The 25209-nt window shown below is 60.7% G+C and overlaps 2 protein-coding genes across 3 annotated transcripts in view; one reads left to right on the top strand and one right to left on the bottom strand.

Moving 5' to 3' along the window:
* ANO7 (anoctamin 7) overlaps positions 1–19682 on the top strand; it is a 29477-nt gene extending 9795 nt beyond the window's left edge. The window contains exons 5-24 of the mRNA XM_053902614.1: positions 515–622; positions 1194–1330; positions 2075–2132; positions 2848–2958; positions 3873–4038; positions 5366–5456; positions 6354–6450; positions 7567–7710; positions 7782–7919; positions 8584–8682; positions 8774–8864; positions 9753–9864; positions 10105–10159; positions 11772–11869; positions 12944–13089; positions 14478–14683; positions 14763–14905; positions 18203–18293; positions 18802–18921; positions 19069–19682. Of these exons, the coding sequence (XP_053758589.1) occupies positions 515–622; positions 1194–1330; positions 2075–2132; positions 2848–2958; positions 3873–4038; positions 5366–5456; positions 6354–6450; positions 7567–7710; positions 7782–7919; positions 8584–8682; positions 8774–8864; positions 9753–9864; positions 10105–10159; positions 11772–11869; positions 12944–13089; positions 14478–14683; positions 14763–14905; positions 18203–18293; positions 18802–18921; positions 19069–19185 (2328 nt within the window). The 3' untranslated portion in view covers positions 19186–19682. The remainder of the gene's footprint in view (positions 1–514; positions 623–1193; positions 1331–2074; positions 2133–2847; positions 2959–3872; positions 4039–5365; positions 5457–6353; positions 6451–7566; positions 7711–7781; positions 7920–8583; positions 8683–8773; positions 8865–9752; positions 9865–10104; positions 10160–11771; positions 11870–12943; positions 13090–14477; positions 14684–14762; positions 14906–18202; positions 18294–18801; positions 18922–19068) is intronic.
* Positions 19683–19684: 2 nt separating this feature from the next.
* HDLBP (high density lipoprotein binding protein) overlaps positions 19685–25209 on the bottom strand; it is a 73721-nt gene continuing 68196 nt past the window's right edge. For both annotated transcript variants that reach the window (XM_053902533.1, XM_053902526.1), the window contains exons 25-28: positions 23087–23272; positions 22497–22613; positions 22155–22283; positions 19685–22039 (exon numbers count right to left, since the gene is read on the bottom strand). In XM_053902533.1, the coding sequence (XP_053758508.1) occupies positions 21953–22039; positions 22155–22283; positions 22497–22613; positions 23087–23272 (519 nt within the window). In that variant the 3' untranslated portion in view covers positions 19685–21952. The remainder of the gene's footprint in view (positions 22040–22154; positions 22284–22496; positions 22614–23086; positions 23273–25209) is intronic.

The raw sequence follows: 25209 nt of genomic DNA, 5'->3' as shown, positions 1-25209 counted from the left end.
TGCGCACGCATATGACAGTCACGCCCATGCACTAAACACGTGTGCACACATGTGCATGCGTAACATAGAGGCCCAGAGGCCTGTCAAAGGACAAGACCATCGTTCGGTCTCTGCAAACCGAAAGCTGACTCTATTGCCTGCTGACGTCAGGAGAGTGGGGCGGGTCAGCCACAGTCTCTGGACGAGGCAGGCTTTGGGGGAGGGTGTGTTTGGTCCTGCCAGTCCCAGGGGGCGTGGCTGACGCAGGCTGGGTGCCGTCCCTCCGTGGCCGCTGGGCTGGTTGCTGAATGGGGGCGGGCACCGCCCGGTCAGCTCTCGGAGGCACATTCAACAGGCAAGTTGTCATTTATGGAACAGACTTAAAACCGGTGCTGCTTACTTGTTACCATGGCTCCAGAAGCATCTGTCTTTCCCAGGAGTGTAAGTGGACACACGGGCACGCACTCCAAGCGTGCACACACACGCATAGGTGCACACGCCCCTCAGGCTCTCATGGAGCCCTTGGTCTCCGCAGCGTGCTGTCCAGGGTCAGAACGGAGCAGTGCAGTACGTCCTCCTCAGGGCCCCCTGGGCCGTGCTCTGCTACTACGCCGAGGACCTGCGTCTGAAGCTGCCCCTGCAGGTGCCCGGGTGTGCCCGGGGCGGGGGGAGGGGGTCCTCCGCAAGCGAAGGTCGCTCGTGATGGCGCCCTCATACCACGGCCGATACCAACACCCCTGGAGGCTCCCGCTCGGTGTCCGCGAGGGTCCCTCCCACCCCCGTCACTGTGCCCCAAGAAGCCTTGGTGGGCAGAGAGGGTCGAGGTAGCGGGCTCGGGGGGTAGGGAGTGTGCATAGGAGCCAAGGCTCTGAACTGGCCACCTGGACTCCTCCAGGCCCAGACCCCAGAGCCCCCCCCCCCCCCACCAGAAACCACCCACTGGGGGCCAGCCCCAGCCTGGGGGACACGGGGCGAGGGGCAGCACTTTCCAGGTGACCTCCGGATGATATGCCTGGGGGCTGCTCCCGCTGCCCACCATGGCCCAAGGCCCAGAGAGCGCCGGGAGCTAGCCCGGTCAATCCCCGCAGGCTCCAGAGCCAGGGGAGGGCGGGCAGGCTCCCTCTGCCCACTTTCTAAACCCACGCACCCCCACCCCACACGTGGTGCCCGCCTCTGCGTCCGAATCCGCTCAGGAGTGCAACCGTGCCCTCCAGGAGCTGCCCAACCAGGCCTCCAACTGGTCGGCGGGCCTGCTGGCGTGGCTGGGGCTCCCCAACATCCTGCTGGAGGACGTGCCCGACGTGCCCCCCGAGTATTACTCCTGCCCGTTCAAAGTGAGCAAGCTGTCAAGGTGAGACAAACGTCCCCCAAACCCGCTGGGCGCTTAGGTCCGTTTCCCTCTCAGCTATTGGTCTGTGGTGGGTGGGCAGGTCCCTGCTCTGCACGGTCTTCAGGGCTCAGGCTCCTTGCTTCGGAGGCAGAGACAGGAGGCGCTGTCCCGGCTCGGGAGGCGCTGTCCGCATGCACGGGACAGCCCAGCCGCACGGCCACCCCAGCCACAGAAGAGGGGAGTGTCCAGGGGCGGTGGGGACCCCTGTCGGTGACCAGCACCGAAGCTTCGCAGGTGGTCTTCCTGCCCGTGCCGAGCACGCCTTCTTTCGGGGGGAAGCCAGCGGTCCTGGGGCTTCCCAGGATTCCGGGGGCCCAGGGAGGGCCCCTGGCCGATCGTCCATCCGCACAGGCCACCACCAGGCACCACCCACGAGGCCACTGACCCCCTGCTTAGAGTCTCAGGGGGAGCGTGGAAGGCTACGGGGCTCCTTGGTGAGCCTGGTGCTCCCACACGGGCTGTCGGGGGGTGCGTCCGTGCTGTCCGGGGACCCGGCTGTGACCTCCTGCCCCCAGACTGGAAAAGGCAAAGCAGGAGTTGATTGTGCTCCCAGGTTAGGGGTTGTCTTCCCAGCTGCGGGATGAGGCTGTGCGTGTGCGCCCGTGTGCACCATGTGTACTCGTGTGTGTCCCGTGTCACGTGCCCGTGTGTGCTCTCCTGCGTGTGCGCAGGTTCTCGAGTTCTGCCCTTTTCCCGCGCCCTCAGGTTCCTCGGCAGTGACAACCGAGAAAGCTTCTTTACCAGCACCGAGCGGCACCAGATTGTGAGTGTGTGGCTGTGGGCCTCAGACCTCCCGGCCCCGAGCCGGGAACAGAGGGGAGCCGAGCCGTGGACGCAGGAAGACTGTCCCGTGACCGGGGCTACCCCCCACCTCACGGCACAGCGGGGGCCCCGCTCGGCACCCCTCGGGGCCCCCAGGACCCTGAATGGACGCCACAACTGTGGCTTGCGGGGCAGACGGCCAGAGGCACCAGGCCCGGGGGCGGGGGGGGTGGTGGTGTGGGTCCTGCTGGCTGGTGAGGAGGGGCCGAGGGCCAGAGCACCGGCACAGCCACAGCACACCCGAGAGATGCCCTCCAGGAGGCCTGTTCCGGTGGCCTGTGGTGGGGAAGACGCCAGGACAGGCCTGCCCCGCGAGTCCCCCGCTGACCACCAAAGAGCAGGAGGCCATGTGGGCTGCCCGGGGGCCAGGGGCGGTGCCCACCCCTGACACGGGCACCCGGGTGGAGGCTGTGACCCTGAGTTGGGGCCTGGGTTCGGATCCAGACTGGACTCCTGTGATTCCAGTGACTGTGGCCAAAGTAAAGTGGGGCGTCGGGGACGGTGGTATGTGTGAGCCAGCCACGTGCGGAAGAGCTGGACCCACAAGGCCTCGTCACTGCTTGTCAGCAGAGGGCTCGGCCGGGGATCAGCGGGCCGGGATGGTCCTGCCCTGCTGGCACGTGACAGGTAACCGGCACTGTTCCCACCGCCCCTAGCTGTTTGCGATCCTGGCCAAGACCCCATATGGCCACGAGAGGAAAGGCCTGTGCGGGATCGACCAGCTGCTGGCGGAGGGTGTCTTTAGCGCGGCCTTCCCCCTGCATGATGTGAGACCAGGGGCTTGATGGGGTGGGGTGGGGCCCTGGCCTGGGCATTAGGGTGGGTTCCTGGTTGAGGAGGACCGCCGGGTCCTGCCGTCCACCTCCGGGCACGTGGGGCAGCGGCCCCCTCTGTGCTAGGCAGCTGTGGTCAGACGGGCGGCCCAGGCCACGCTCGCCACGCGACAGGGCCACACGAGGGCCCGTCTGAGGCTCTGGTGGCCAGATGCCACTCTCCTTGCCATGTGACGGGCCCAGTAGCCCTCCCTCCCTGGACAGCTTCGGTCTCGGGGAAGATGGGGAGGTCTCCTGTGCCCCTCTCGAAGCCAGGTAAACTAGGGCGGTACCAGGGAGTGGCGCCTGTTGGCCTGACCAGGGTCCTGGCAAAATGTCCACCAGGTAGGTCAGGAAGCTGTTTTCCGCCCGGCCCCCTGCGCAGTACCCACCGCGAGTCCTCAGAGCTGCACAAAGAGGGTGGGGCCTGCAGGGCTAGGGCAGGCCGGTACCCACAGCTGTGTGACCGTGGGGACTGTCCCTCCTCCCCAGACACTGCCTAGGGGTACATAAGGCAGCGGGCGGGATCGCAAGTGCTCCCCGGCTCTGGGAGGCGCTGCTTTTCCGTAGGCACAGCCGGCCCCACTTGCCCTGAGGTTGCTGTGGGCTGCACATCTCTGGGTGGCAGGAGCCCCTACCCAGACATGCCTCCTGGTGTCTTCCAGACCCTTCCCTGCCCTGGTCCCAGGCCCCAGGAGCCCTGGCTGAGGGGCTCAAGGTGCACAGCCCTTCCTCAGAGGCCTTCTTGGCCCCTTGGCCCCCCCCACACCCCTCTTTCCTTCCTCAGGCAGCCCTCCTGAGCCCCACACCTACAACAGTGCCCGGTCGGCCAGCCTGGGTCTCCCCGCCCGACAGCTTCTTGTCCACAGGGCCCGTTCAGGACACCCCCAGAGGGCCCTCAGGCCCCAGGCCTCACCCAAAGGCAGGTTCTGTACCGGTACTGGGCTCGCTGGAGCCAGTGGAACAAGTACCAGCCTCTGGACCACGTGCGCAGATACTTCGGGGAGAAGGTGGCCTTCTACTTCGCCTGGCTTGGTGAGTCCTGCCCCCCGGAGGAGAGCCACGCTGGCCCCTCCTGGGGAAACCCTTCCCAATCCCCAGCCTTACCTGCCCAGCGACCACCAGCCCCAGTAATATTCCTGTGGCTCTTCTGGGCCCTAACACCCCAGCAAGGGACTAGGAACACCCCTCTGCAGGTAGGGCCCTCCTGACTCAGCCCCCAGTGTCCCCAGCCCACCAGATGCAGCCCACGAGGCCCTGGGCCACTCCAGGAACTCCCGACCAGCTGAGGTCACCCCTGCCTGGCCAGGGTCCAGGGCCAGCCACCCTCTCAACACCTGCAGGCAGACTGGCACCTTTGGAACGACCTTCTTCCCTGGGCAGCCTGGGCTCCTCTGCCCCCTCACAGGCTCACCCCCATGAGCATGGCCCTCTCCCCACTGTTCTGTGCCCCAAAACTTCTGAAGTCCTTTCTCATCCCTAAACACAGTACCCGTGCCCTCCAGCCCCGGGCATGGGCAGCCCTTCAGTCGTGCTTGCATGCGTCTGTTCAGGCCTCAAGCCACGCTGGGGATGCTGTGCGGCACGCAGGGACTCTGCTCTCATGGAAGGCACCAGCCGTGGGTGACACAGAAGGAGAGGCCACCCACAGCCTCTGTGGCCCCAGAGAGGGCTGGGAGGGTGGAAGGGGGCACCAGGCCCAGGCATGCAGCCCAAGGCATAGCATGTGTGCGAGGACCCCAACGGGGCCGGGGGGAGCGGGGGCCATGGGACAGCAAAGCCAGGTTGGAGGGCCGCAGACGGCACGAGGACAGGGTCTTCATCTGGGTTCCAGACAGGCCGGCCTTCTACGGAAGTCCCTCTGCCCGTGCAGGATGGGGCTGGAGGCAGACCCATGGGAGACAGTGGGGTGACCCCTCGAGGGATTGGGGGTAACAGGAATCTGGCCACAGTGGGTGGGCTGAGGCAGAGGGAAGCATCCAGAATGGACCGCCATCGGTCTCCCAGGGTGGAGTGCAGTGAGCCGTGTGCTGCCCACGATGGGGACGTCCATCCCAGGCATGGTGCTTAGAGACCAATTGGACTCGGGAAAGGGGTGTCCGGGAGGTGTCGCCACACTGGGCTGGGGCTCTGGGGGAGTCGAGTGCCGAGGCCAGGAGCGGGGGGCTCTGCTCAGAGCTGCCGGCAGAAGGTCTGACTCTGCTGGCGGAGCATGGGTTCCCCGGGGACAAGTGTGGCTGTGCAGACCCCACCCACTGCTTCGCTCTGCGCTGGGTATACGGGCCCACTCGGGGCACCGACGGCGGACTCCCAGGGTCCCTCCGCCCAGTCCCGGAGGGCCAACTCCAGTGTTGCCCTGCAGGGTTCTACACAGGCTGGCTCCTGCCGGCAGCGGCAGTGGGCACTCTGGTGTTCCTGGCGGGCTGTTTCCTGGTGTCCTCGGACATACCCACGTAAGTGTCATCTCTCAGCCCCCGAGCCTTGCCCTGTGTCTCCTGAGGCGGGCGTGTGGTTCAGGGACCCGCAGGTGCCAGGCCCTGTGCAGAGCTGGGGATGGAGGTGAGCACTGAGCATAACCGTGCCCTCCTGTCGTAGAGGACACCGTGGGCCTGGCTGCAAGGCTGACCGGTTCACGGGTGTGCTCCCGGACCGACACAGGTGCACGGTGTGCTCCTGGATCAATTTTATTGGTACCGTCGCTTCTTGTAATAGTATAAGCTTTTCTTATCAATAAACGGCCTTCGGTTTTACTTCGTTACGGAACTAAAATTTCAAAAAGTTACCTCAAAAATTACCATTGCATAGGAGCACCTGGGTGGCTCAGTTGGTTAAGCGTCCAACTTTGGCTCAGGTCACGATCTCACCGTCCATGAGTTTGAGCCCCGCGTCGGGCTCTGTGCTGACAGCTCGGAGCCTGGAGCTGCTTCGGATTCTGTGTCTCCCTCGCTCTTTGCCCCTCCTCTGCTTACTTTGTCTCAAAAATAAACGTTAAAAATATTTTTAAAAATTTGCATTGCTTATATCTTAAAGCAGTTTTTTATTATTTTTTAATGTTTATTTTTGAGGGGGGATGGGGTAGGGGCACAGAGAGGGGAACCGAGGATCCAAAGGGGGCTCCGTGCTGACAGCACAGAGCCCGACACGGGGCTCAGACCCACGAACCGTGAGATCGTGACCTGAGCCAAAGTGGGACGCTTATCCGACCGAACCACCCAGGAGCCCCTTAAAGCTGCTTTTTAAAGAAATGCTGAGCCTGGCAAAGGCAGCTGGGGGGAGGCAGAGGGCAAGGGCTGGGGCCGGCGCGAGCCTGCTCCCCTAGGGCTCCTGCAGCCTGTCCTTGTGCCCGGAAGGCAGGAGTTGTGTAGCAGCACCGATCACTTTGAGATGTGCCCGCTCTGCCTGGACTGCCCCTTCTGGCTGCTCTCCAGTGCCTGCACCCTGGTCCAGGTACGAGGGTGATGGGGGAGGAGAGGGTCCCGCCTGTCGGTAACACCAGCTCTGGCACCGTCGAAGGCAGGCCCACTGTGGCGACGCCCCAGCTGGAGCCGTGCCAGCTTCAGCTGCGTTGTGTTGTTGTGCATAAGTAGCCAAGGTCGCCTGGGAGACTCCCCGCGGCAGACAAACCCCGAAACTTTTGGGGCACAGACAGCCTGAGTGGGAGGCGGGAGGAGGGAGGCTCTGTGGGTCCCGGACCCTGTCCGCCCACACGTCAGCACCGCGCGCCGCCTGGGCCCATGGGCTTTTCCACGGGGACGGCGGCCCTGTGGCCTTGCCTGCACGCCACCCACATTGGACCGGGCGCCCTGGTGCCCAGGATGGACCCGCAGACCAGACACACTTTTGATATACTCCTGGGACCCCGTCGGAATCAGCTTCCTAGGGCCGCTGGCACAGGTGATCATGCCGAGGGGCTCAAAACACCAGAACTGTTTTCTCACAGCTCTGGGGGCCCCAAGTCCGAGATCAGCGGCCGCAGGGTTTGGTTTCTTCTGGGGCATCTGCTCCACGGCCCTCTCCTAGTGTGTGGGGCCGCAGGAGTCTTCGGTGTTGGTTGGCTTGCGTCCCCCAACCTCTGCCCCCGTCTTTCCTGTTTCCCCTTCTTTTCTAAAGCTGTCACGGGGCTTAGGGGCCGTCCCGAGTGCTCCCACCCAGAGGTCCTTACCTTAACTATATGCGCGAAGGCCCTCATTCCAAATGAGGTTACGATCCGTGGTTCCGGGGGGACGTCACAGTTCAACCTATCACCATCCGCCCTCTGGCCCCCAAAACTTCACATCCATCCCGTGTGCCAAATCCACTCGCCCCAACCCAACGTCCCCCAAAGTCTCAGCCCGTAGCAGCGTTGAGGCGGAGCTGGACGTCCCGAGTCCCGTTCCCTAAATCGCGGCGATCAGGGGCCACCCCGGGGCGACGCCCTCCCCGTCCGTGGGCCTGCGCGCGGAGACACGAGCAGGGCGATGGGCAGGCGCAGGAGAGGTGTCGCCTTCCAAAAGGGAGCCCTCGGCGGGACGAAGGGGCCACGGGTCCCACGCGAGTCACAGCCGCGCCCGCCCGCGCCCGCAGGCCGGCCGGCTCTTCGACCACGGCGGCACCGTGTTCTTCAGCGTGTTCATGGCGCTGTGGGCCGTGCTGCTGCTGGAGTACTGGAAGCGCCAGAGCGCCACGCTGGCCTATCGCTGGGGCTGCTCGGACTACGAGGACATCGAGGTGGGTCCCCGGGACCGGGGCCGCTCCTCCCCACGCGCGCGGGCCGCCGCTGAACGCGGGCTCCCTTCCAGGAGAGGCCACGGCCCCAGTTCGCCGCCTCGGCCCCCACGACGGCCCTGAACCCCGTCACCGGGGAGGACGAGCCCTACTTCCCGGAGAGGAGCCGCGTGCGCCGCGTGCTGGCCGGCTCCACGGTGGTCGTGATGATGGTGAGGGAGCCCCTGCCACCCTGCCCTCCCCTCCCCATCGTGAGCCCCGTGGGGCACCTTTCGTCACCGCTTCTCCCCTCGAGGCTGGGAGCCCGAGGCTGCTTCTGGCCCCCACGAGACTCTCGCGGCTCCCCGAAGGCCCCAGAAGGCCTTTGTGTGCCCGGGCTCCGGACAGGGGACCGCGCCCGGGGCCACGCTCGGGGGTCCGGGCTGTAGGAGGCGGTGTGTGCCAGGTGGGGGCTCTGGGAAGGTTTCCCGTGGATGCAGGCCTGGGGCAGCCTTCAAGCGTCCACGGGAAACCTTCCAGGACAGGGGAGCATCCGGCACAGGGGCCCACCCACCCCTGCTCTCCAGCCAGAGGGGCTTCCAGACAGGACCACCTCCCTCTCCCTCCCTTTCCAAGACATTAGCGATCCCCGACGTTCGGTTGCTGAGGGCGCAGGGTGGGGGCAGGAGGGACGGCTCCGTAGCATCGAGTTCCCAGAGCAACGCACGGCGGCCTCTGGCCACCCACGTGGTGCCCACCCTCCATTCTGAATGACCTTCCTCCCCACCCTCCCCCTCTGCCCCCCAACTAGGACGGGCGGGGACCACAGCCAGCTCTAGAGGGCCCTGCAGTGCCAGGCCGCCGCACGGGGGCTCACGCACTTGCCTTGCCCCACAGGTGGCCGTGGTGGTCATGCGCCTGGTGTCCATCATCCTGTACCGGGCCATCATGCCCATCCTCGTGTCCAGGTCGAACAACACCCTCCTCGCGGCCTGGGTGAGCCTCCACCGCCCGCTCCTGCTGGGTGGGGTGGAAGGCTCTGGACCACCCCTCCCGCGCGCCACTCTGACCCGCCAGCTCCCCTCAGGCCTCGCGCACGGCGTCGGTGGTGAACCTGGTCTTCATTCTCGTCCTCTCCAAGATCTACGTGGCCCTGGCCCGCATCCTGACGAGATGGGGTGAGTGGCCAAGGACGCTGGGCGCTGACCCTGGGACCCGCCCAGCCCTGCCGGCCAGAACTCGACTTTCCGTCCTACCTATGGGCCCTTCTTTCTGAGTGAGGCACCGACGGGGCATGTGGGACCCTGCCCAGGGGCCTCACACATAGCACTGAGTGGGGCCTCCGTGGGCGGAGAAGGGGAGACCCTCACAGCTGAGCTACCCCCCCGGGGCCCGGGACATACCCAGCCCCCTCCACTTTCCTGAGCCCCTTCCCTCTGCTCTGCCCTTCCTGCCCCTCTCTCCATCCCCTCTCTGCCAGCCTCTCTCCTCCTTTCCCTGACCCCCATCTCCTAAGGACAAACGCTAATGAACCAGTCTGTCCGTTCCACACAAACTGCTTACCTGTTACCAGCCTGGTCTAAGAGAGGGACAGAGGACTCACCTGGGGACGGTGGTGTGGGGACAGCAGTGGGCAGGTGTCCAAGGAGAGGCTCCAGGTGTGGGGACAGCAGGGACGGGCTCTGTTGCCCCGAGTGTTTCTGCAACAGCAGGCTTCGTGCGTCCCCCTTTTCCAGCCACGGGTGTCCCCCTCAATTAACATTGTGTGTCCCCAGCCCCGGACACCTCCACCGCCCAGCCCCCAGGCTCTCTTCTGTCGCTCCAACCCCTTGTGCCCACCTGTGCGCACCGTGGTAACTCAGCGTCGGTACCACCTCCCTTCCCTTCCCCCAGCTCCTCCTCTACCAATGCAATGTTTTTAAGTGACTTTGAAAATGGAAATCTAGGAGTGCCATACTCCACCCCATTCTTGAGTGAGTTTCCTTAAAACATCCGGCAATGCGACCTTCTCCTCCCTCCCTGGCTGGCCTCACGTGGGGGACTGAGCGAGCCCCCCTGTGCCGCAGAAATGCACCGCACGCAGACCAAGTTCGAGGACGCCTTCACCCTCAAGGTGTTCATCTTCCAGTTTGTCAACTTCTACTCCTCCCCCATCTACATCGCCTTCTTCAAGGGCAGGTCAGCACCGCTCCCTCCACTCTACCCTCCTGTTCCCCCCGGTGGCCACTGGGACGCCGTCCAGACGCCCAGGGAAGGGGGCTGTTGGCACAGGAGCCGAGGGTGGGACCGGGGCCAGTCCTGGCCTCGGGCCTCTGAGCAGACTCGGCTTCCGGCCCACCTGGTGTTCCTCCTGTCAGGCGGGCGAGGGGGCAGCAGCCCCTCCTCACTCATGGCCTCCGGGCCCCAATTCCCCTCCAGGTTTGTGGGATACCCGGGCAACTATCACACCTTATTTGGGGTCCGCAACGAGGAGGTGAGTGTGTGGGGAGGCCAGCACCCGCCAACGGAGGCGGAGACCCTGGGGCGCGCCTCCTGAGTCTCCAGGGCCTCGGGCCTTCCTGCCCCGCACGACCCCGCACGACCCCGCACGACCCCACACCGCTTGCACGCCTAGTCACGGGTCCTGCTCGTGCCTCCTCTTCCCGTGTGGCTCGGTGCACACCTGAGCCGGGTTCCAGCCCTGGTGAAGGACCCGAACCACCGTGGGGGAGCGGGGGTGCAGGGGCTGCACTCCCTCAGGGGCCCGGTGCCCGTGGCCAGGGCGGCCCTGGCTTCTCCCCGCGGCCAGCCCCAACCCCATTAGCACAGGCTGCTGCGAGAGCCAGGCGTGAACCTGGTGGACGTGGGTTTGGTGCAGGATGAAGCACCGCTATAGTGTGGGGTCCCCCAAGCGGACCCCAAGATAAAAACTCAGGTGCAAGCAATTGTGGGCGTTACCCCAGCAAGCATGTGAGGGGTGGGGACGGGGCAGGAGAAGGGAGCGTGCCTGTATTTGAGGGAGGGGTCACTGCTATGAGCCCCTGGGTGCAACTCTGTCCTGGACCTTCTGGGACATTGGAGGAAATCTCCAAATGGTCCTCGTGCATCCGGGTCCTCACCAGGGCAAGGCCAAGCACGCCCGAGCCCAGAGGTGCAGACAGCATGAGGGGTGTGCCTGGGACGGTCCGCAGGTAGCTTCCGAGCTGGGTCAGGGGACACGGGTGGGGGTCTGATAGCTCCTGCTGAGCTCATCACCTAAAAGACCCGCTTCTCCTTTCTGAGAAAAAGAGGGTCTCCTTCCTTCCCGCAGGTTTGGGCTGTGACCCAACCCAATAGGTGACTGCAAAGTTGCCACCTCTGAGGGACACCCTCCATTTTCCATGAGATGGGAGGAGCTTCCTAGGGACAGGCAGCTGGGACCCCGACCTGGGGGCACGACTGTGCACGACACGCCGTATCAGTGAAGCAGCATTCAGTTGTCGGTGGGAAAAGTTCCCAACTCAAACTGGCTTAAGCAGAACAGGGAGTGCCACTGGCTCTGGTACCGAACACATTCAGGGCCCCGTGGGCTCAGGTATGGTTGGATCCAGGTGTCTAACCAGTGCCGAGCTGCTTTCCCCATCACTGGCGCGCGCTGAGGCAGGTTCTCCTTACCTGGTGGGGGAGACCCTGCAGTTGGCCTGACACCCTCGAGCTCAGTACCCCTGTGCCGCCTCAGGAGCCCCCGTAAGAGCCCCAGCCCAACTCTCACTTGACCCGGGTCACCGATTCGTGGGGCCTACATCTTGAGTCCTCCCTGGAGGCACAGGTTAGGGTCAGCCCCACATAACCCACCTTTGTGTGGGTCCCCAAAGGAAATCTGGGGTGCTATAGGGCAGCACCCCCATCATCTCTATGCACAGTCTGCCAGCTGGATCTGGGGGAGACTAGGGGGTGGTTGCATGAGGTCGAGGAGAGGGAGGGACAGTCTCTGCAGTCCCGGGTGTGCTGTGGCATGTCTGAAAGGGAGGGGACGGCGTGGGAGGGGACGCCTTCGAGGCACAGAGAAGGGTGGCGGAGATGAGGCCGGTCCCTCCCAGAGCTAACCTGAAGCCTTGCTGCCGTAGTGTGCGGCCGGAGGCTGCCTCATCGAGCTGGCACAGGAGCTCCTGGTCATCATGGTGGGCAAGCAGATCATCAACAACGTGCAGGAGATTCTCGTCCCGTGAGCCCCCCCACCCTGCCCTGGGCAGCAGCCAGGGGCCATGGGATTTGGGAGCGTCTGGGAGAGCAGCCCCTGGCCCAGCCCCAGCCCGGAAGAAGAGGTGGAGAAGGCGGGTCCGGGCCCCGCCGGACCTCGAGGCCTCATCTGCAAGGGAGGGGGAGGGTGTGCCCCAGCCACCCGCCCCCCGTGTGGTGTGTGCTTGCCGGGCAGGCTCACGAAGGCCTCTGGCCCTGGGCCGGCTCTGGGGTGGCGGGGAGGCCTGGGTTCCCGGGCCCTGCCCCACCCGTGCTGGCCCATCAGGTGTGCAGCCCACTCTAGCTGGGCCGGGACATTCTTTAGCATCCCCAGCCTCGAGGCCAGCACCAGAGGGAGCAGCGAGAGGCCCCAGGCTTCAGGTGCCCTGACCAGGGACGACTGGGTTCCGTCTCCCCGGTGCCACCCCACTGGCACCACCGTGGCCCTCCTCAAGGCAACGGGGTGCCCCTCCCAGGCTGGAGCCGACCTGGACTCCCTCCCGTCGGCCCCTGCACACCTGATCTTCACCCACTAACTGACTCCCCTTAGCTGTGGGACTGTGACCAATCCACACCCCCCACACCCCTGGGTGTGGCCTTGCTTCTCTGGGCAGTTGGTGCCCTGAAGCTGAATGTGAGATTACAAGGGCAGCGTGTACCTCGGTGCCTGGCGGGGACAGGAGCTGGACACCTGACAGTGTGGCAAAGCAACAGACACACCCGCCCCCCCTCCCCGAATATGATAGAGCGACACACACGTTTGCCCCCACTGGCACCGCGGTGTCCTTTGTCCCCTCCCGACCTTGACTTAGCGCTCGGAACCTCTCTGCAGTCCCCCAGGGCGCTGTGGGGTGGGGGGTGGGGGCGGTCGGGGGGGGAGGTTGCCCCATGGAGGGGTGGGGGGGATGTAGATGCTCTCAGCCAGTGAGTTCTACAAGATCTTCACCCCTGCCCTCCCTATGGCCCAGGCCCTCCTCCCCCTGCTGCCCCTCACCCACAGAGCAAGCGTGGCCAGGCCTGGGAGAACAAGGGCCATTTTCCTGGATGTCTCCTCCTCTAGGAAGCTACAGGGCTCGTGGCAGAAGTTCCGGCTGCGCTCCAAGAAGAGGAAGGCGGGGGCTTCTGAGGCGGTTGGCCAGGCACCTTGGGAGGCCGACTACGAGCTTCTGCCCTGTGAGGGTCTGTTCAACGAGTACCTCGAAATGGGTAGGAGCCATGTTAGCGGCCACGGCCGGCACCGGGGACCGGGGGGGGGGGGTGAGGGGCAGCCATACCCCGAGAGGGGCTCCAGCCTGTGTTCCTCTGGGTACATCTACCTTGAAAGATGATGTGGACATGGGGACAGAGGGTCCCTGGTGGAGCTGGGCCTGCAAAGGTTCCGGAAGGGAGATTGTGGGGTTTGGAGAGGGGAGATCTTGAAGAAGGATGGCCGAGGGTGGGAAGGGACAGTGCCCTGGGCACGGGGGTTAAGAAGAGGGCCTGGGGGCAGTGGGTGGGGTGCTCCTTAATCTCCCCCAACCCTGGGAAGCATGGGCCAGGGCACATGGAGGGAGTGAGGAGAGGTGCACAAGAGACCGGGCCCTGGGGGCGGGAGGTGGTGGGCTCGAGGAGTTGATTTTCTCGAGAGCTTCGCGACGCCCACACTCTTCACTGGACCCTCAACTGTGCCCTAGCCAGGTGGTGCCCATGCCTGCGGCTCATTCCCCACGTAGGGTGGAGCGCTTTTGGAGGGCAGGGGCTGTGTCTACTGTGGGTAGTGGTCCCCTGCCCGTCCAGGGTCTTACCCAGAGACAAGGGAGGGGAAGCCATCACCGCACACTCCTACTCTAAAGCATCTGAACCCAACACATTGCTCTGAGGTCTCCGGAAGCCAAAGCAAAACGAGTGACAGTGGTGACGTGGTTCTTTGCATAAAAGGGAGCAGGACAGTTCTTGGAGAGTCATGCTTTTTCATAGCATGTGAGTGGGGTTGATGGACCTCATGTGTCCCTATTTCACTGGACAACAGGAAATGGGACCCAATGCTGTCCTTCAGGATTTCACATAAGACCCAGGAACCCCTTTCAGGAACCTGTGGTGGGGGTGGGGGTTGCACCCGGCTGGCGACTCTTGATCTTGTGAGTTCGAGCCCCGGGTTGGATGCTGAGATTACTGACAAATAAAAAACCTAAAAACAACAAAAGCCATTCCCTAAAGCTCCCCGACCTCCAGAGGGGTGAATGGTGAAGTCGGCTCTGAAATCAGAAGGTTTGTCTCCATTGCTGCACGAGCCCTCAGGGTGTCAGAGCACCCAGGTTGGAGAGTTCCAGAGTCCCTGACCTCAGAGAGCCAGGGGAGGCCCAAGCTCAGCCAGAAAGGCCTGCAGCGCTGTGGGAGCAGTCAGGGGAGAATTCCCGGGGGCGGGGGCTCTGCAGCTGAGTCTCGGATGAGCCGAGCAGGAACAGGTGTCCCCAGAGCCTCCGGAGAGGAGGGCCTGCGAAAGGCTGGCGGGCGGGCAGTGGCACCCACTGGTGGCAGGCGCGGGTGGCTCTGCTCACCGGCCTAAGCGGGCGGACAGGGCTCACACGGTGCGGGCCGGGGGCCCTCGCCCACAGTGCTGCAGTTCGGCTTCGTCACCATCTTCGTGGCCGCGTGTCCGCTCGCGCCGCTCTTCGCGCTGCTCAACAACTGGGTGGAGGTCCGCCTGGACGCGCGCAAGTTCGTCTGCGAGCACCGGCGCCCGGTGGCCGAGCGCGCGCAGGACATCGGCATCTGGTCCCACATCCTGGCTGGCATCGCGCACCTGGCGGTCGTCAGCAACGTGAGCGCGCGGGCGGGGCGGGGCGGGGGCGCCGGGGCCGCGCGGACGGGCCCGCGCTGACCAGCCGCCCCGCGCCCAGGCCTTCCTGCTGGCCTTCTCGTCCGACTTCCTGCCGCGCGCCTACTACCGGTGGACCCGCGCCCCCGACCTGCGCGGCTTCGTCAACTTCACGCTGGCGCGCGCGCCGCCCGCCTTCGCCTCCGCGCACAACCGCACTTGCAGGTGGGGCCGGGGGCGGGGCCGGGGAGCCGGTGGGGGCGGGGCCCGGAGGCGCAGACCAGCGTCGGGGGGGGCGGGGGCGGGGGCGGGGGCGGGGGGAGGGGGGAGGGGTGGGGAGGAGGTGAGAGCGCAGGCGGGCGTCTGGGGACACGGGGACCCAGGCGGACTTGGTAGGCAACACTGGGCCCTTGGGGAGGCGCCTGTTACTTCCATTGTCATTCCCTTCACGGGCATAGGTTCATTTCCCGTCTCTTGTTTCTTCTCGGTTTGGGCAATTTCATTTGCAGAAAACTGTATTCCAGCTACTTATTTTATTTTTGTTATTTTTTAAAATGTTTATTATCTCTGAGAGAGGCAGAGCGCGAGCGGGGGAGGGAGATGCAGAATTCGAATGGGGCTCCAGGCTCTAAGCTGTCAGCACAGAGCCCGATGCGGGGTTGGAACTCATGAACCGCAAGGTCATGACCTGAGGCGAGGTTGGCACTTAACCGTGAGCCACCCAGGGGTCCCTATTCCAACTGCTTTTAAAAACGGAATGACACAAACTTGTTCATAGTATTCTATGATGATTTGCTTAAGCTCTGTTTTGGTAGTTATCTCATTTTCTTTCCAGATAGAGTTTTCTTTGCTCTTAAAAAGTCAATCTTCTGAACTTGACATCATAGCTCATTTGCTTTCAGTCTTTCATTAAAAAAATTTTTTTTAATGTTTATTTTTGAGAGAGAGAGAGAGACAGAGCATGAGCGGGGGAGGAGCAGAGAGAGGGGGAGACACAGAATCCAAAGCAGGCTCCAGTCCCTGAGTGGTCAGCACAGAGCCTGATGCGGGGCTTGAACCCACGAACCGTGAGATCATGACCTGAGCTGAAGTCGGACGCTTAACCAACTAAGCCACCCAAGCGCCCTTTTCTGTCTTTCATTTTAATAAACGTATTTATGTCTGTAAGTTTACTTGACCCTACCCCTTAAAAGCCTCATTTCGTTGATAATACCTGTCCCTTCACTTCTGAATCTCTTAACTGCAGTTGTTATCCCCCTACTTATCTATGAATTATTTAGAAAAGTTCCCCAGTGTGGAGGTTGTTTTTTTTTTGTGTGTTCTTCTACTTATAAAAAACCATTCTGGTTTAACTGCTTGGTGATCAGAGAACCTGAAGAGTCCATATGATACAAATCTCTCACATTTGTTGTTTTCCTTTATGATCTGCTCACTTGATTTTTGCTGGTTCAAGTGAACTTGAATCTTGTGTTATCTGTCTTAAAGTAAGGCTGTCTATAAACCTCTGAGGTAAGGCTTCTTAACTTTCTTGTTTGGATTTTTTCTGCACCCCCCACCTCCCTGCGTTATCAGATTCTGATACAGGTGAAGTAAGAATATTTCCAGGAATGTAGAGTTATCAGTTTCTTCTTGTACTTCTGTCACATCTTGCTTTATGTATCGTGAGGTTCTTAGTTGCATTAAGTTCTTATTTGTGATCTCTTCTTAGTGGATACTTACTTACTTTTTCCATTCATTTTTTTTTCCTTTTTCTTCTTCTCTTGCTTTCTGGAGGATGACTAGAATTTTTTTTCTTTATGCTCATTTAGAACTGATGGTGTACATTTTTATTCTTTTAGAGATTATCCTTACATTTTTAGCATACATTCTTAACTATATAAACTTTCCTATCAGACTAAAGGAATTCACATGCTTTATCGCCTATTTAGCACCCACCACTCCATCTTATTATTGTTATACAGAGTTTTAGTATTAAAAAGTAAAAACATTTCTAGTCATTTGTTAATCATGTCTATATGGTATGTTTTAGTAGCTTCTGTGGCTACAGGGGTTTCTTACGCTTTGCCTTCCCTCTGAATTCACTTTCATTCTTGCAGAAGTACATCCTTGACTAGCGCTTTGAGGAATGGTGTGTAGTTGGCAAACCGTTTTGTATGTTGCCTTTTATATCGGAAAATATCTCTTTGTCCTTCCAATAGCAGGTATACAATTCTCCATTGAGCTATCTTCCCTTAGCTCTTTGGGACTATTACTCTCTTGTGGAAAGCTTTGGTAAGCATAGAAGGTTTTCCTCATTTTCCTTGACTTGTGTTACTAATAGGTCTCTGCCGTCGTAGAGTTTATTTAAAAGTTTCTCACTGGAAATCAGTTATGTGCTTTTGATCTGAAAGGTGATGTCTTTCTTTCTTTAGTTCTGGAAACCTCTCCATTTCGGTTTCTTTTTTTTTTCTTCTTTTAATGTTTATTTATGAGAGAGAGAAAAGTGTGAGCAGTGGAGGGACAGAGAGAGAGGGAGACACAGGATCCGGAGCAGGCTCCAGGCTCCGAGCTGTCAGCATAGAGCCCAATGCGGGGTTCGAACTCATGAACCGCGAAACCATGACCTGAGCTGATCGGACACTTAACCGACCGAGCTACCCAGGCGCCCCATGGAAACCTCTCCATTTCATCTTTCAAACAGAGCTGCTCTAACTTTTCTTTGCATTCATTCTCCGCTTCTGGAACTGCTATGTTGGAGCACCTCTGTTCTCCCTTCACGTCCCAAGGGCACTGATATATTTTGCAATCTTTTGACTCTCTGTATTGCATTCAGGGTGATTTCATATAATCGTCTCCAAGTTCCCAGTCTGTCTTCTGTTGTGTCTAGTTAGGCCACTTATAGTTTATTACATGCATTGAGGATTTTTCCTTCAGTAACTTTTTTTTAATGTTCAAGAATTGTTTCTTTTTCTACAAAGTTGGCCCTAATACTGCTTTCCATGGAGTGTAGCATGGCAGTTTATGTCAAAATGGAATGCCGAATCTAACCGGAAATACAGGAAGTTGTCGAAGGATGACAAGATGACAAATTGGAAATAGCAAGCGAAACTTAACACCAGCTTATTCTAGTCCGGGAGAGCCATGCTGGACAGGTGTCTGGGCACAGCTGACTGATCTCCGAATGGCAGGTTTTCACAGTGTTGACTAGGTTGACATCACCGGCGGAAGCAGATTCATCATATTATCACATCCATGACATTAACAGGGCATTTGCCACTCTGGGGCCCAGTGCAGGCTGTAGGGAATGGGACAATCCAGCCCATCATCCCTCCCTTTGGAACCCCGGAACCCCAAGAATTAAAGCCGAAGGCACTGTTTAGTACCGTTTAGGAATATTCCCTCCTTCAGGCACTCTCAGGCAAGCCGGGCCCAGAACTACACGATCAGGGAAGGAAAAAGTAGAGAAGCTAAGAAGGGCCCCTGCCAGCTCCTCAGCTGACCCTCAGCCCCAGCTCCCCACACTGAGTTCCGTGTCTCCTGCAGGTATCAGGCTTTCAGGGAAGATGATGGGCAGTATTCTCCAACATACTGGAATCTTCTGGCCATCCGCCTGGCCTTCGTCATAGTGTTTGAGGTTAGCCAACTTCCTAGTTCCCGTTGGCTCCCCCGACTGGCTCTCTTGGCCTTAGCAGGACACCCACCCCTCCCCCAGGATGCTTTGCCTAATCCCACCATGTGGGGTGTGTGTGTGTGTGTGTGTGTGTGTGTGTGTGTTGGTGGGGGTTGGGGTGGGGAGGTGTGCAACCAAGCTACTACCCAGTCACAGGGCCACTCTCCTGTGCACTGTCGTTTCCCCGTCTTGAAAACTTTGTCAACCCCTGCCTGGCCTAGGTTGTGTGGATACTGAACTGCTCTGGGCACTGCTGTGTCCGGGGAGGCTCCACAGGCCGTGAGACCTGGGGCAGGTCTCCGTAGCGGTGGCTTCTGCCTCCAGGGCTTTCCTTTCCTGCACTGCTCCCCTCCAGCTCAGCTCACACCTGGGGAGCAGGTGTGCACACCTGGCCCCATTAAGGCCACTGCTGGCGTCTGTTTTACCGAGGGGCGGGCGCCCTCCCACCGCTCGTACTATGTCCTGCCCCCAGCACGTGGTGTTCTCCATCGGCCGGATCCTCGACCTCCTGGTACCCGACATTCCCGAGTCCGTGGAGGTCAAGGTGAAGCGAGAGTACTACCTCGCCAAGCAGGCGCTGGCTGAGAATGAGGTGAGCCCTTCTGCTCCCCTCCCCCCCGCCCCCCCGCTTTACCTTCCCTCATCCACCGGCGGCACGGTGCCCGGCCCAGCACTCTACCCTGGCCTGTGACAGGGTAGCCGGTCCAATCACCCCTCCTGTACCCTTCCCTGGAGACAGGCTCTCTCTGGAACAAACGGAGCAAAGGACAACTACTCCCAGAGCTCAGACAGGAGTTTGGGCCTACAGCCTACACTGCCGGGAGGTGGCCAGGCCTCTCAAGTCCCTTCTCTCTGAGGTCACGGGGGTCACCCCAAGCCAGCAGTCCCACCTGGAGGTGAGGGACTCTGCTGCCCCGGAGATGTCAAAGGCTCACTGCCCTCAGAGGCCACAGCCCACCTTCTGCCCCTTCTTGGCCCAGAGCTGTGATGCCCTCGGTGACCCCGGGCCTCTGCTCATGAGCCCTAGCCCCTCAGGTGCCGGCTGCCGCCCCCCCAACCCCCTGCCCGCAACAGCACCTGGAGCTTCCCTGCCACCTCCCTCCCAGCCCCCAGGGCAGGTGGCCCCGCACCAGAGAAGCTGGCCCCGACACTGTGGCTCAGGGCCCTCCCCACCCCCAGCTCTCTGCACGCAGGGCACAGCTCTATCTCCCATGTGCCACCGGGAGAATCGCACTGGAGACTAGAACTATCTATGGGTCTCTAGTTATCACTCAAAAGCCTGTTGAAGACACCCTTGGTTCCACAGGACCGAGAACCGACATGCCGCGTGATAAAACGAGTTCTAGCACACTACATCTGGTTTTGGGTTTTATTTTAGAATTTATAAAATTCCAGTGTCATCCATATTCATAAGCCTTTACACATGTTTGCATATAATCTCCAGATTCCAAAATTAAGGCCAAGGGACGGATCATAGCTATGGAAACACATAATATGGAAGACATTCAACAAAGAAAATGGACACGCACACCCCACCCTGCCCAGGGCTGCCCCAGAAGCAGGGGTGGCCACAGGAGACCAGGCCTGGGCAGGGCCACCAACAGTCTTTACCAACAACAACCAAAAACAGAGCACGCAAGATCCCAAACACAGTTCAGGGGAAGGGGGGATTCGTATCTACAACATTTAGCGATAAATGCAGATGTGCAAAAACTTGTGAAAATTTAAAATTTACGTTTGGGGAAGGGCGGGGGACGTCGAAGGATGCCGTAGAAAAGATGAAGGGAAAAGAGGGCTGGGCAGACGCTGAGGGAGCCAGAGGGGCAGGCAGAGGGAAACAAGACAGCCAACGGGAAAGGCTCCAAACCTCATGCAGGTGGAGACGCGGAGGGGCCCGCCCTTCCCAATCAGGCTCCCCGAGAGGGGAGGGGGTGCCTCCCCTTCCTCCGTCTCCTCACAGGCCCACTCTGGGGACACCCAGGCCGCCTGCTGAGGTGAGTGCTCTCTCCTACCCCTGTGGCTCGCTCCCACAGATGGGCACGCTGGAGGCTGCCGTGGCAGACGGAAAGCTGGCAGGGGCAGCCGAAGGTACACTTGGGTCGAGCAATTCTCAGTCTACTTAGAATTTCAGAGTCTGGAGATCACCGGGCTTGAGTTACTGAGTGGAGAGTGAAGGACGGGGGTGCAGGGGCGGCGCAGGGTGTGCGCCAGACACGAGCTGGCCCCCAGGAACTCCAGTATCCCAGGTGGGGTAACCCGACAGGGCCCCATCACCTCCGTGCGGGCAGAGGCAGAGATGGGGAGGCCAGGGGGCCGACACAAAGGGCCGTCCTCGTTCCCTCACAATGCGACACACGGGCGCCTCTGTACCGCCCGGGGCCACCTCTCCTCTCCAGAGCTGACCTTCAACAGTCCGCTGGGGGGCAGGGCACGTTGTGGTCAGGCCAAGGCCCGTGGTCCGACACCCACAGTCACCCAGCACACACCTGAGAAAGAGCGGACCCTCCCTCACCAGCACCGGGTCCTCCGGTCCAGGCCAAGTGACCACCTCTCTCTGCCCCAGGACCACGATGCCTGCCTCTCTGAGACAGCTCCCGGGGGCTCACACGCAGCATCCGAGCGTGCGTCAGAGGACAGCCTGGCTGAGCCCCAGCACCGGCTTCCCGCCCCCAGGGCTACAGCAGACACGCCACCACCAGAAACATCTACGCCGAGAGGCTGAGCGCCAGGGTGGCACCACCCTAAGCACGAGAGCAGCCACACTGGCTCTGAGGTAGAAAGGAGGACGCTGGACACCTGGCCTGGGGCGAGGGGGCCACAGAGGAGCAGCTAGTCTCTACTGCTACTCTGCGGGCCGCCCCTCTCCCTGTCCCCACGTCTCTCAGGCCACACCAGGCCACCACGACAGCCACGGCTGGCCCAGACGGAGACATGCGGCCCTGCCTTTGGGGTTTGCTCACCACGCTTGGGGGCGGAGACACTTGGGTGCTTTCGGACCCCAACATATGCGAGGCCAAGACAGCCCAAGCACCCAGTCACCCTGCTGCCTCTCTGGTCCCCTCTGGCTCCACCACGGCTCTCCTTTGGGCCCAGGCACTCCCAGTGTGCAAACTGGGTCTCCCTCACCACCCTGTGGTCTGGGCCAAGTGGGCTTTTGGCAGCTGGAAGGTGGACTGCATTCTGTAAAGAGGGTCTGGATGGCAGGCAAAGGGAGGAAAGGAGGTGGGAAAGGAAGAGGGCAAACATTTTGGCTTTTATAAAGTCAAGGAAATTTATTTCCTGAGGTCATGACACAGGAAGTAGACTCCGCCACAGCTGTGGAGCTCTCCTAGCGGAGGCCAGAGCCTTACGGACATGCTGGATGAGCCAGGACGCTTACGGGGAAATGTCCAATTACCTCGGTTAGTGTTCACGACAGTGGAGAGCCGTCCCAGAGCGAAGGTGTCAGGGAGCAGATCCTGAGCGCACGCGGGGTGCTGGCGCGCCTGGCTTCACTGCGAGACCTCGGGGAGGGGGAAGCGTCAACAATTTATGGAGGCTCCAGCCGCCGGGTCAGATTGAGACAAACCATGTGTTGGTGGGGTTTGGGTCAGCAGGCTGGAGAGATTTCTGCTTTTCGATCATTATCGCTTGGGGCCCCATGGCAGGGTCTTGGGGGCCACCTGAGCCCCAAAACTGGGAAATTCTTCAGAGCTGCTCATGTCAGGAGCCTGTAGGGGGGAGAGGGCACAGCCTCAATAAGAGGTCCCGCGTGAGCCGCTTCCCAGCGAGAGGCGAGTGCCGGGGGCGCCCCCACCTCCAACGGCGGGCCTAACAGTGTCTGACCTTCTCGCTGCTGCTGGCGGTCCAGGGAGCGTCCCGCACCACAAAGCCCTTGGATGGCGCCTTGGACTCCTCGTGGGCTGGCGGCTTCATGTACACCTGCAACGCCTCGCTGTCGACCACGTCAGCCAGCTGTGGGCACAGGTGGGGGCGTCAGTCTGCAGCAGGCACACACGACGACCACGCTTGCCTGGTCTCAAGTGTTCAGGGCTCGCTTAGGGGGACACCCTGCAACTGGCGTGCCTCTGGGAGCGGACGCACCTACATGGCCTTGCTGCTGCCCCAGGCCGGTTAGTGGCAGGCAGGGTGCCCCAGGCACAGGCCTGCTGCCCACCCATGACTCACGTATTCCTCCTCTAGGTTGAGAATGTGGTCGATGGCCTCCTCCACGTTCTCTGGGAGCCCCGTCACAGTGACGCAGTTGGGATCTGGGGCCCCACTCTGCGGGAAACGAATGTCCACCTGGAAGGACAGCACATGCGGCCGCTGAGGCGTCTGAGGACACTCCATCTGGAGTCTCTGGACCAAAGGGTCATGGTCATGTGTGGCTGAGAATGGTGGACCTCTAGGGAAGTTTTCCCAAATTAACCTTGTGTTCAGGAGCCAAGGTCCTGTATGTCAGAGCTAACACATCACGACAGTGCAGGACCCTGCCGCACCGAGGGAATGCCGTCTCCTCCAGGCCAGTGTGGGACGCTGACCGACGGTGTCGCGTATACGCAGCTGGGACCTCCACATGACCTCACCAACTCAGGGACGGGCACCAGAGCCTCAGAAGTCTCCCGTTCCAGACCCCAAGGGCGGTCAGCAGCCGAGGCAGGAGACCTGTGGTCCCAGGCACTCACTCCCGCGACAGCGTGGGAGCACCCACCCCGCTGCACCCACCATGCTTCCAGGACTACACGGCACCCTTCGTGGTGGCGCTGGGGACCCACCTTGAATTCATCCATTATTTTGCGGATGGCTTTTCCACGGGCACCGATGATGCGGGCGTGAACACGGTGGTCCAGCGGGACGTCCTCAGAAACCATCTGTTCAAGCTCACCCACGATTTTCAATATAGCGTCCCGGGCAGCTTCTGTATTCTTTTCATACCCTGTGATGGTTATTTGGTCCTGGGGCTAAGAAAGAAGAGCGCAGTCAGAAGAGGGGATGCCCCTAGAGACCCCAGGCTGGGAGCCTCAAGCCAGCAGACGCAGCTCCACGAGGCGGCAAGAGGCAGTGCTGGCGGAGTGAGGCAGACCTCAGCTTGAGGGGAAACACTGACCCACTCAGGAGAGAAAGAAGATGGGAAGACCGCCAGAAGCTGATTTAAAGCAGGTCAACGATGCCCATTAGCTCCTGCGCCCCCGCCTCCCCCCAGACGTGTACGGGAAAAGAAAGGACACGTGGCCACAGAGATGGCTGCAGGCGAGGAGGGTGCTGCGTCAGAGACCACACAGGGCACAGGGAAGGTCACCTCGGGCCCTGCATCTGGAGGCGTCTCGCTGGAGACAGACCCGCCTGGAGAGAAGGGGCGGGACGCTGCGGCCGCACTGCACAGCCCCAGCATGCCCCTGCGCAGGACTTCCCTCACAGCACACGTGGACGGGTGACAGCACCACGCATGCACAGTGCGAGCAGAGCCAACACAGGACTCAAAGCGAAACGACAAAAAAGAAGAAAAAAATCACACACGTAAGCTATATTCTTTAAGACAAAGGAAAAGTTACACCCACTGAAGAACGGAACAACAGAAAAGGACCAGAGAACAAAAACACCTGGAAACAAAAGAGCGGACACTTCGAGATCTGCCCAGAAGAGAGGCCAGAATGAGCCAGGCAGAGGCAGAGCAGCAGCAGGCCCCACGCTGGCAGTGGAGGGGTGGGGGGCAGCGGGCTGTGCCTAGAACCTGCCTGGCGGAGTCCAGGACCCACCAGCAGCCGCGAGCGCTATGCCAAATGCAGACACAGAACAGACTGCAAACGGAAGCATAATTCTCACAGGAAAATGCTGCGTATCAAAATCACATGGCCACCCAATCCTACTTGGCTCTGAAACACTAGCGAGTGGTTTGAACCCTAAACAATGACTAAAAAAGTCACGTTTCCTTGGGAAAATTAAAGAAAATAGAAGGTAGTGAAGGTGCAGAGTTTAAAGGAGCTCAATTCTCAGGATTCAACATCAAAAATTAAAGTTAAAGGGACGCCTGGCTGGCTCAGTCAGAATAGCAGGCAACTCTTGACCTCAGGGTCATGAGTTCAAGCCCCACGTTGGGCATAGAACTCACTGAAACAGAACAAAAATCACAAATTAGCGTTAAGAAAGATCAGGAGCATAAACATGTTTGTTAGAAACGCAGCGGGAACAGAAGGATGCACCCAGGGAAGGCCAGGACCAGGCAGGAGGCGCAGAGGAGAGGTGGGGGCTCCAGAGGGGGCCCTGCAGGCCTGCCTGCCTTTCTGAACTCAGGTTAAGTGTGTGGTTTATAGACTCGGGCTGAGCAGAGGAGGAAGGTGCAGAAACAGGCAGTCTGCCACAGCACGGGAACACGGGGCTGAAAAGGCCAGAGTCTGCAGAGGCACGTTGGGATTTGCTGACCAGAAGGTTCTAGAGAACCATTTCTGGGTGCCTGGCTGTGTACCATGGCCAGAGATGCAGGCAGAGACCAAGGCTCCCACAGTGCGCAGTGCTATGCTGGAAGGGGGCCCTGATGGGAGCGGAGAGGAAGACGGGCTGGGGTGTGATAGGCAGGGGGAGGGTACCCTCTGAAGGACCGCACCTGTGGGTACAGATGCGAAGAAGGACTCAGCCGGAGCCAAAGCATGCCTACCACGAACAACCAGGCGGGCACGGGAGAAATGTTGCGCACTCACGCAGCAGCCAAGCACAGGGAGACCTCGCCCAGCTGGCACAGACCGAGATGGGGCCCCGAAGCCCAAGGCAAACTCAGACCCTCAGAGACCTGCCCCTCTGCGCTCCACCCTCCCCGCCCACCTGGGCAGGCCCTACGCTTGCCCGCTCACGGCTCCCAGGTCAGGGTGAGGGTACGAGAGTCCACCCGCCCCAAAGCGTTCCG

Source organism: Panthera pardus, unplaced genomic scaffold (assembly GCF_024362965.1).
Source record: "Panthera pardus isolate Hobbes unplaced genomic scaffold, ASM2436296v1 HiC_scaffold_10, whole genome shotgun sequence".
NCBI classification, from domain to species: Eukaryota; Metazoa; Chordata; class Mammalia; order Carnivora; family Felidae; genus Panthera; species Panthera pardus.
The sequence above is the reverse complement of the archived record's forward strand: the minus strand, read 5'-3'. Positions and strand labels throughout refer to the sequence as shown.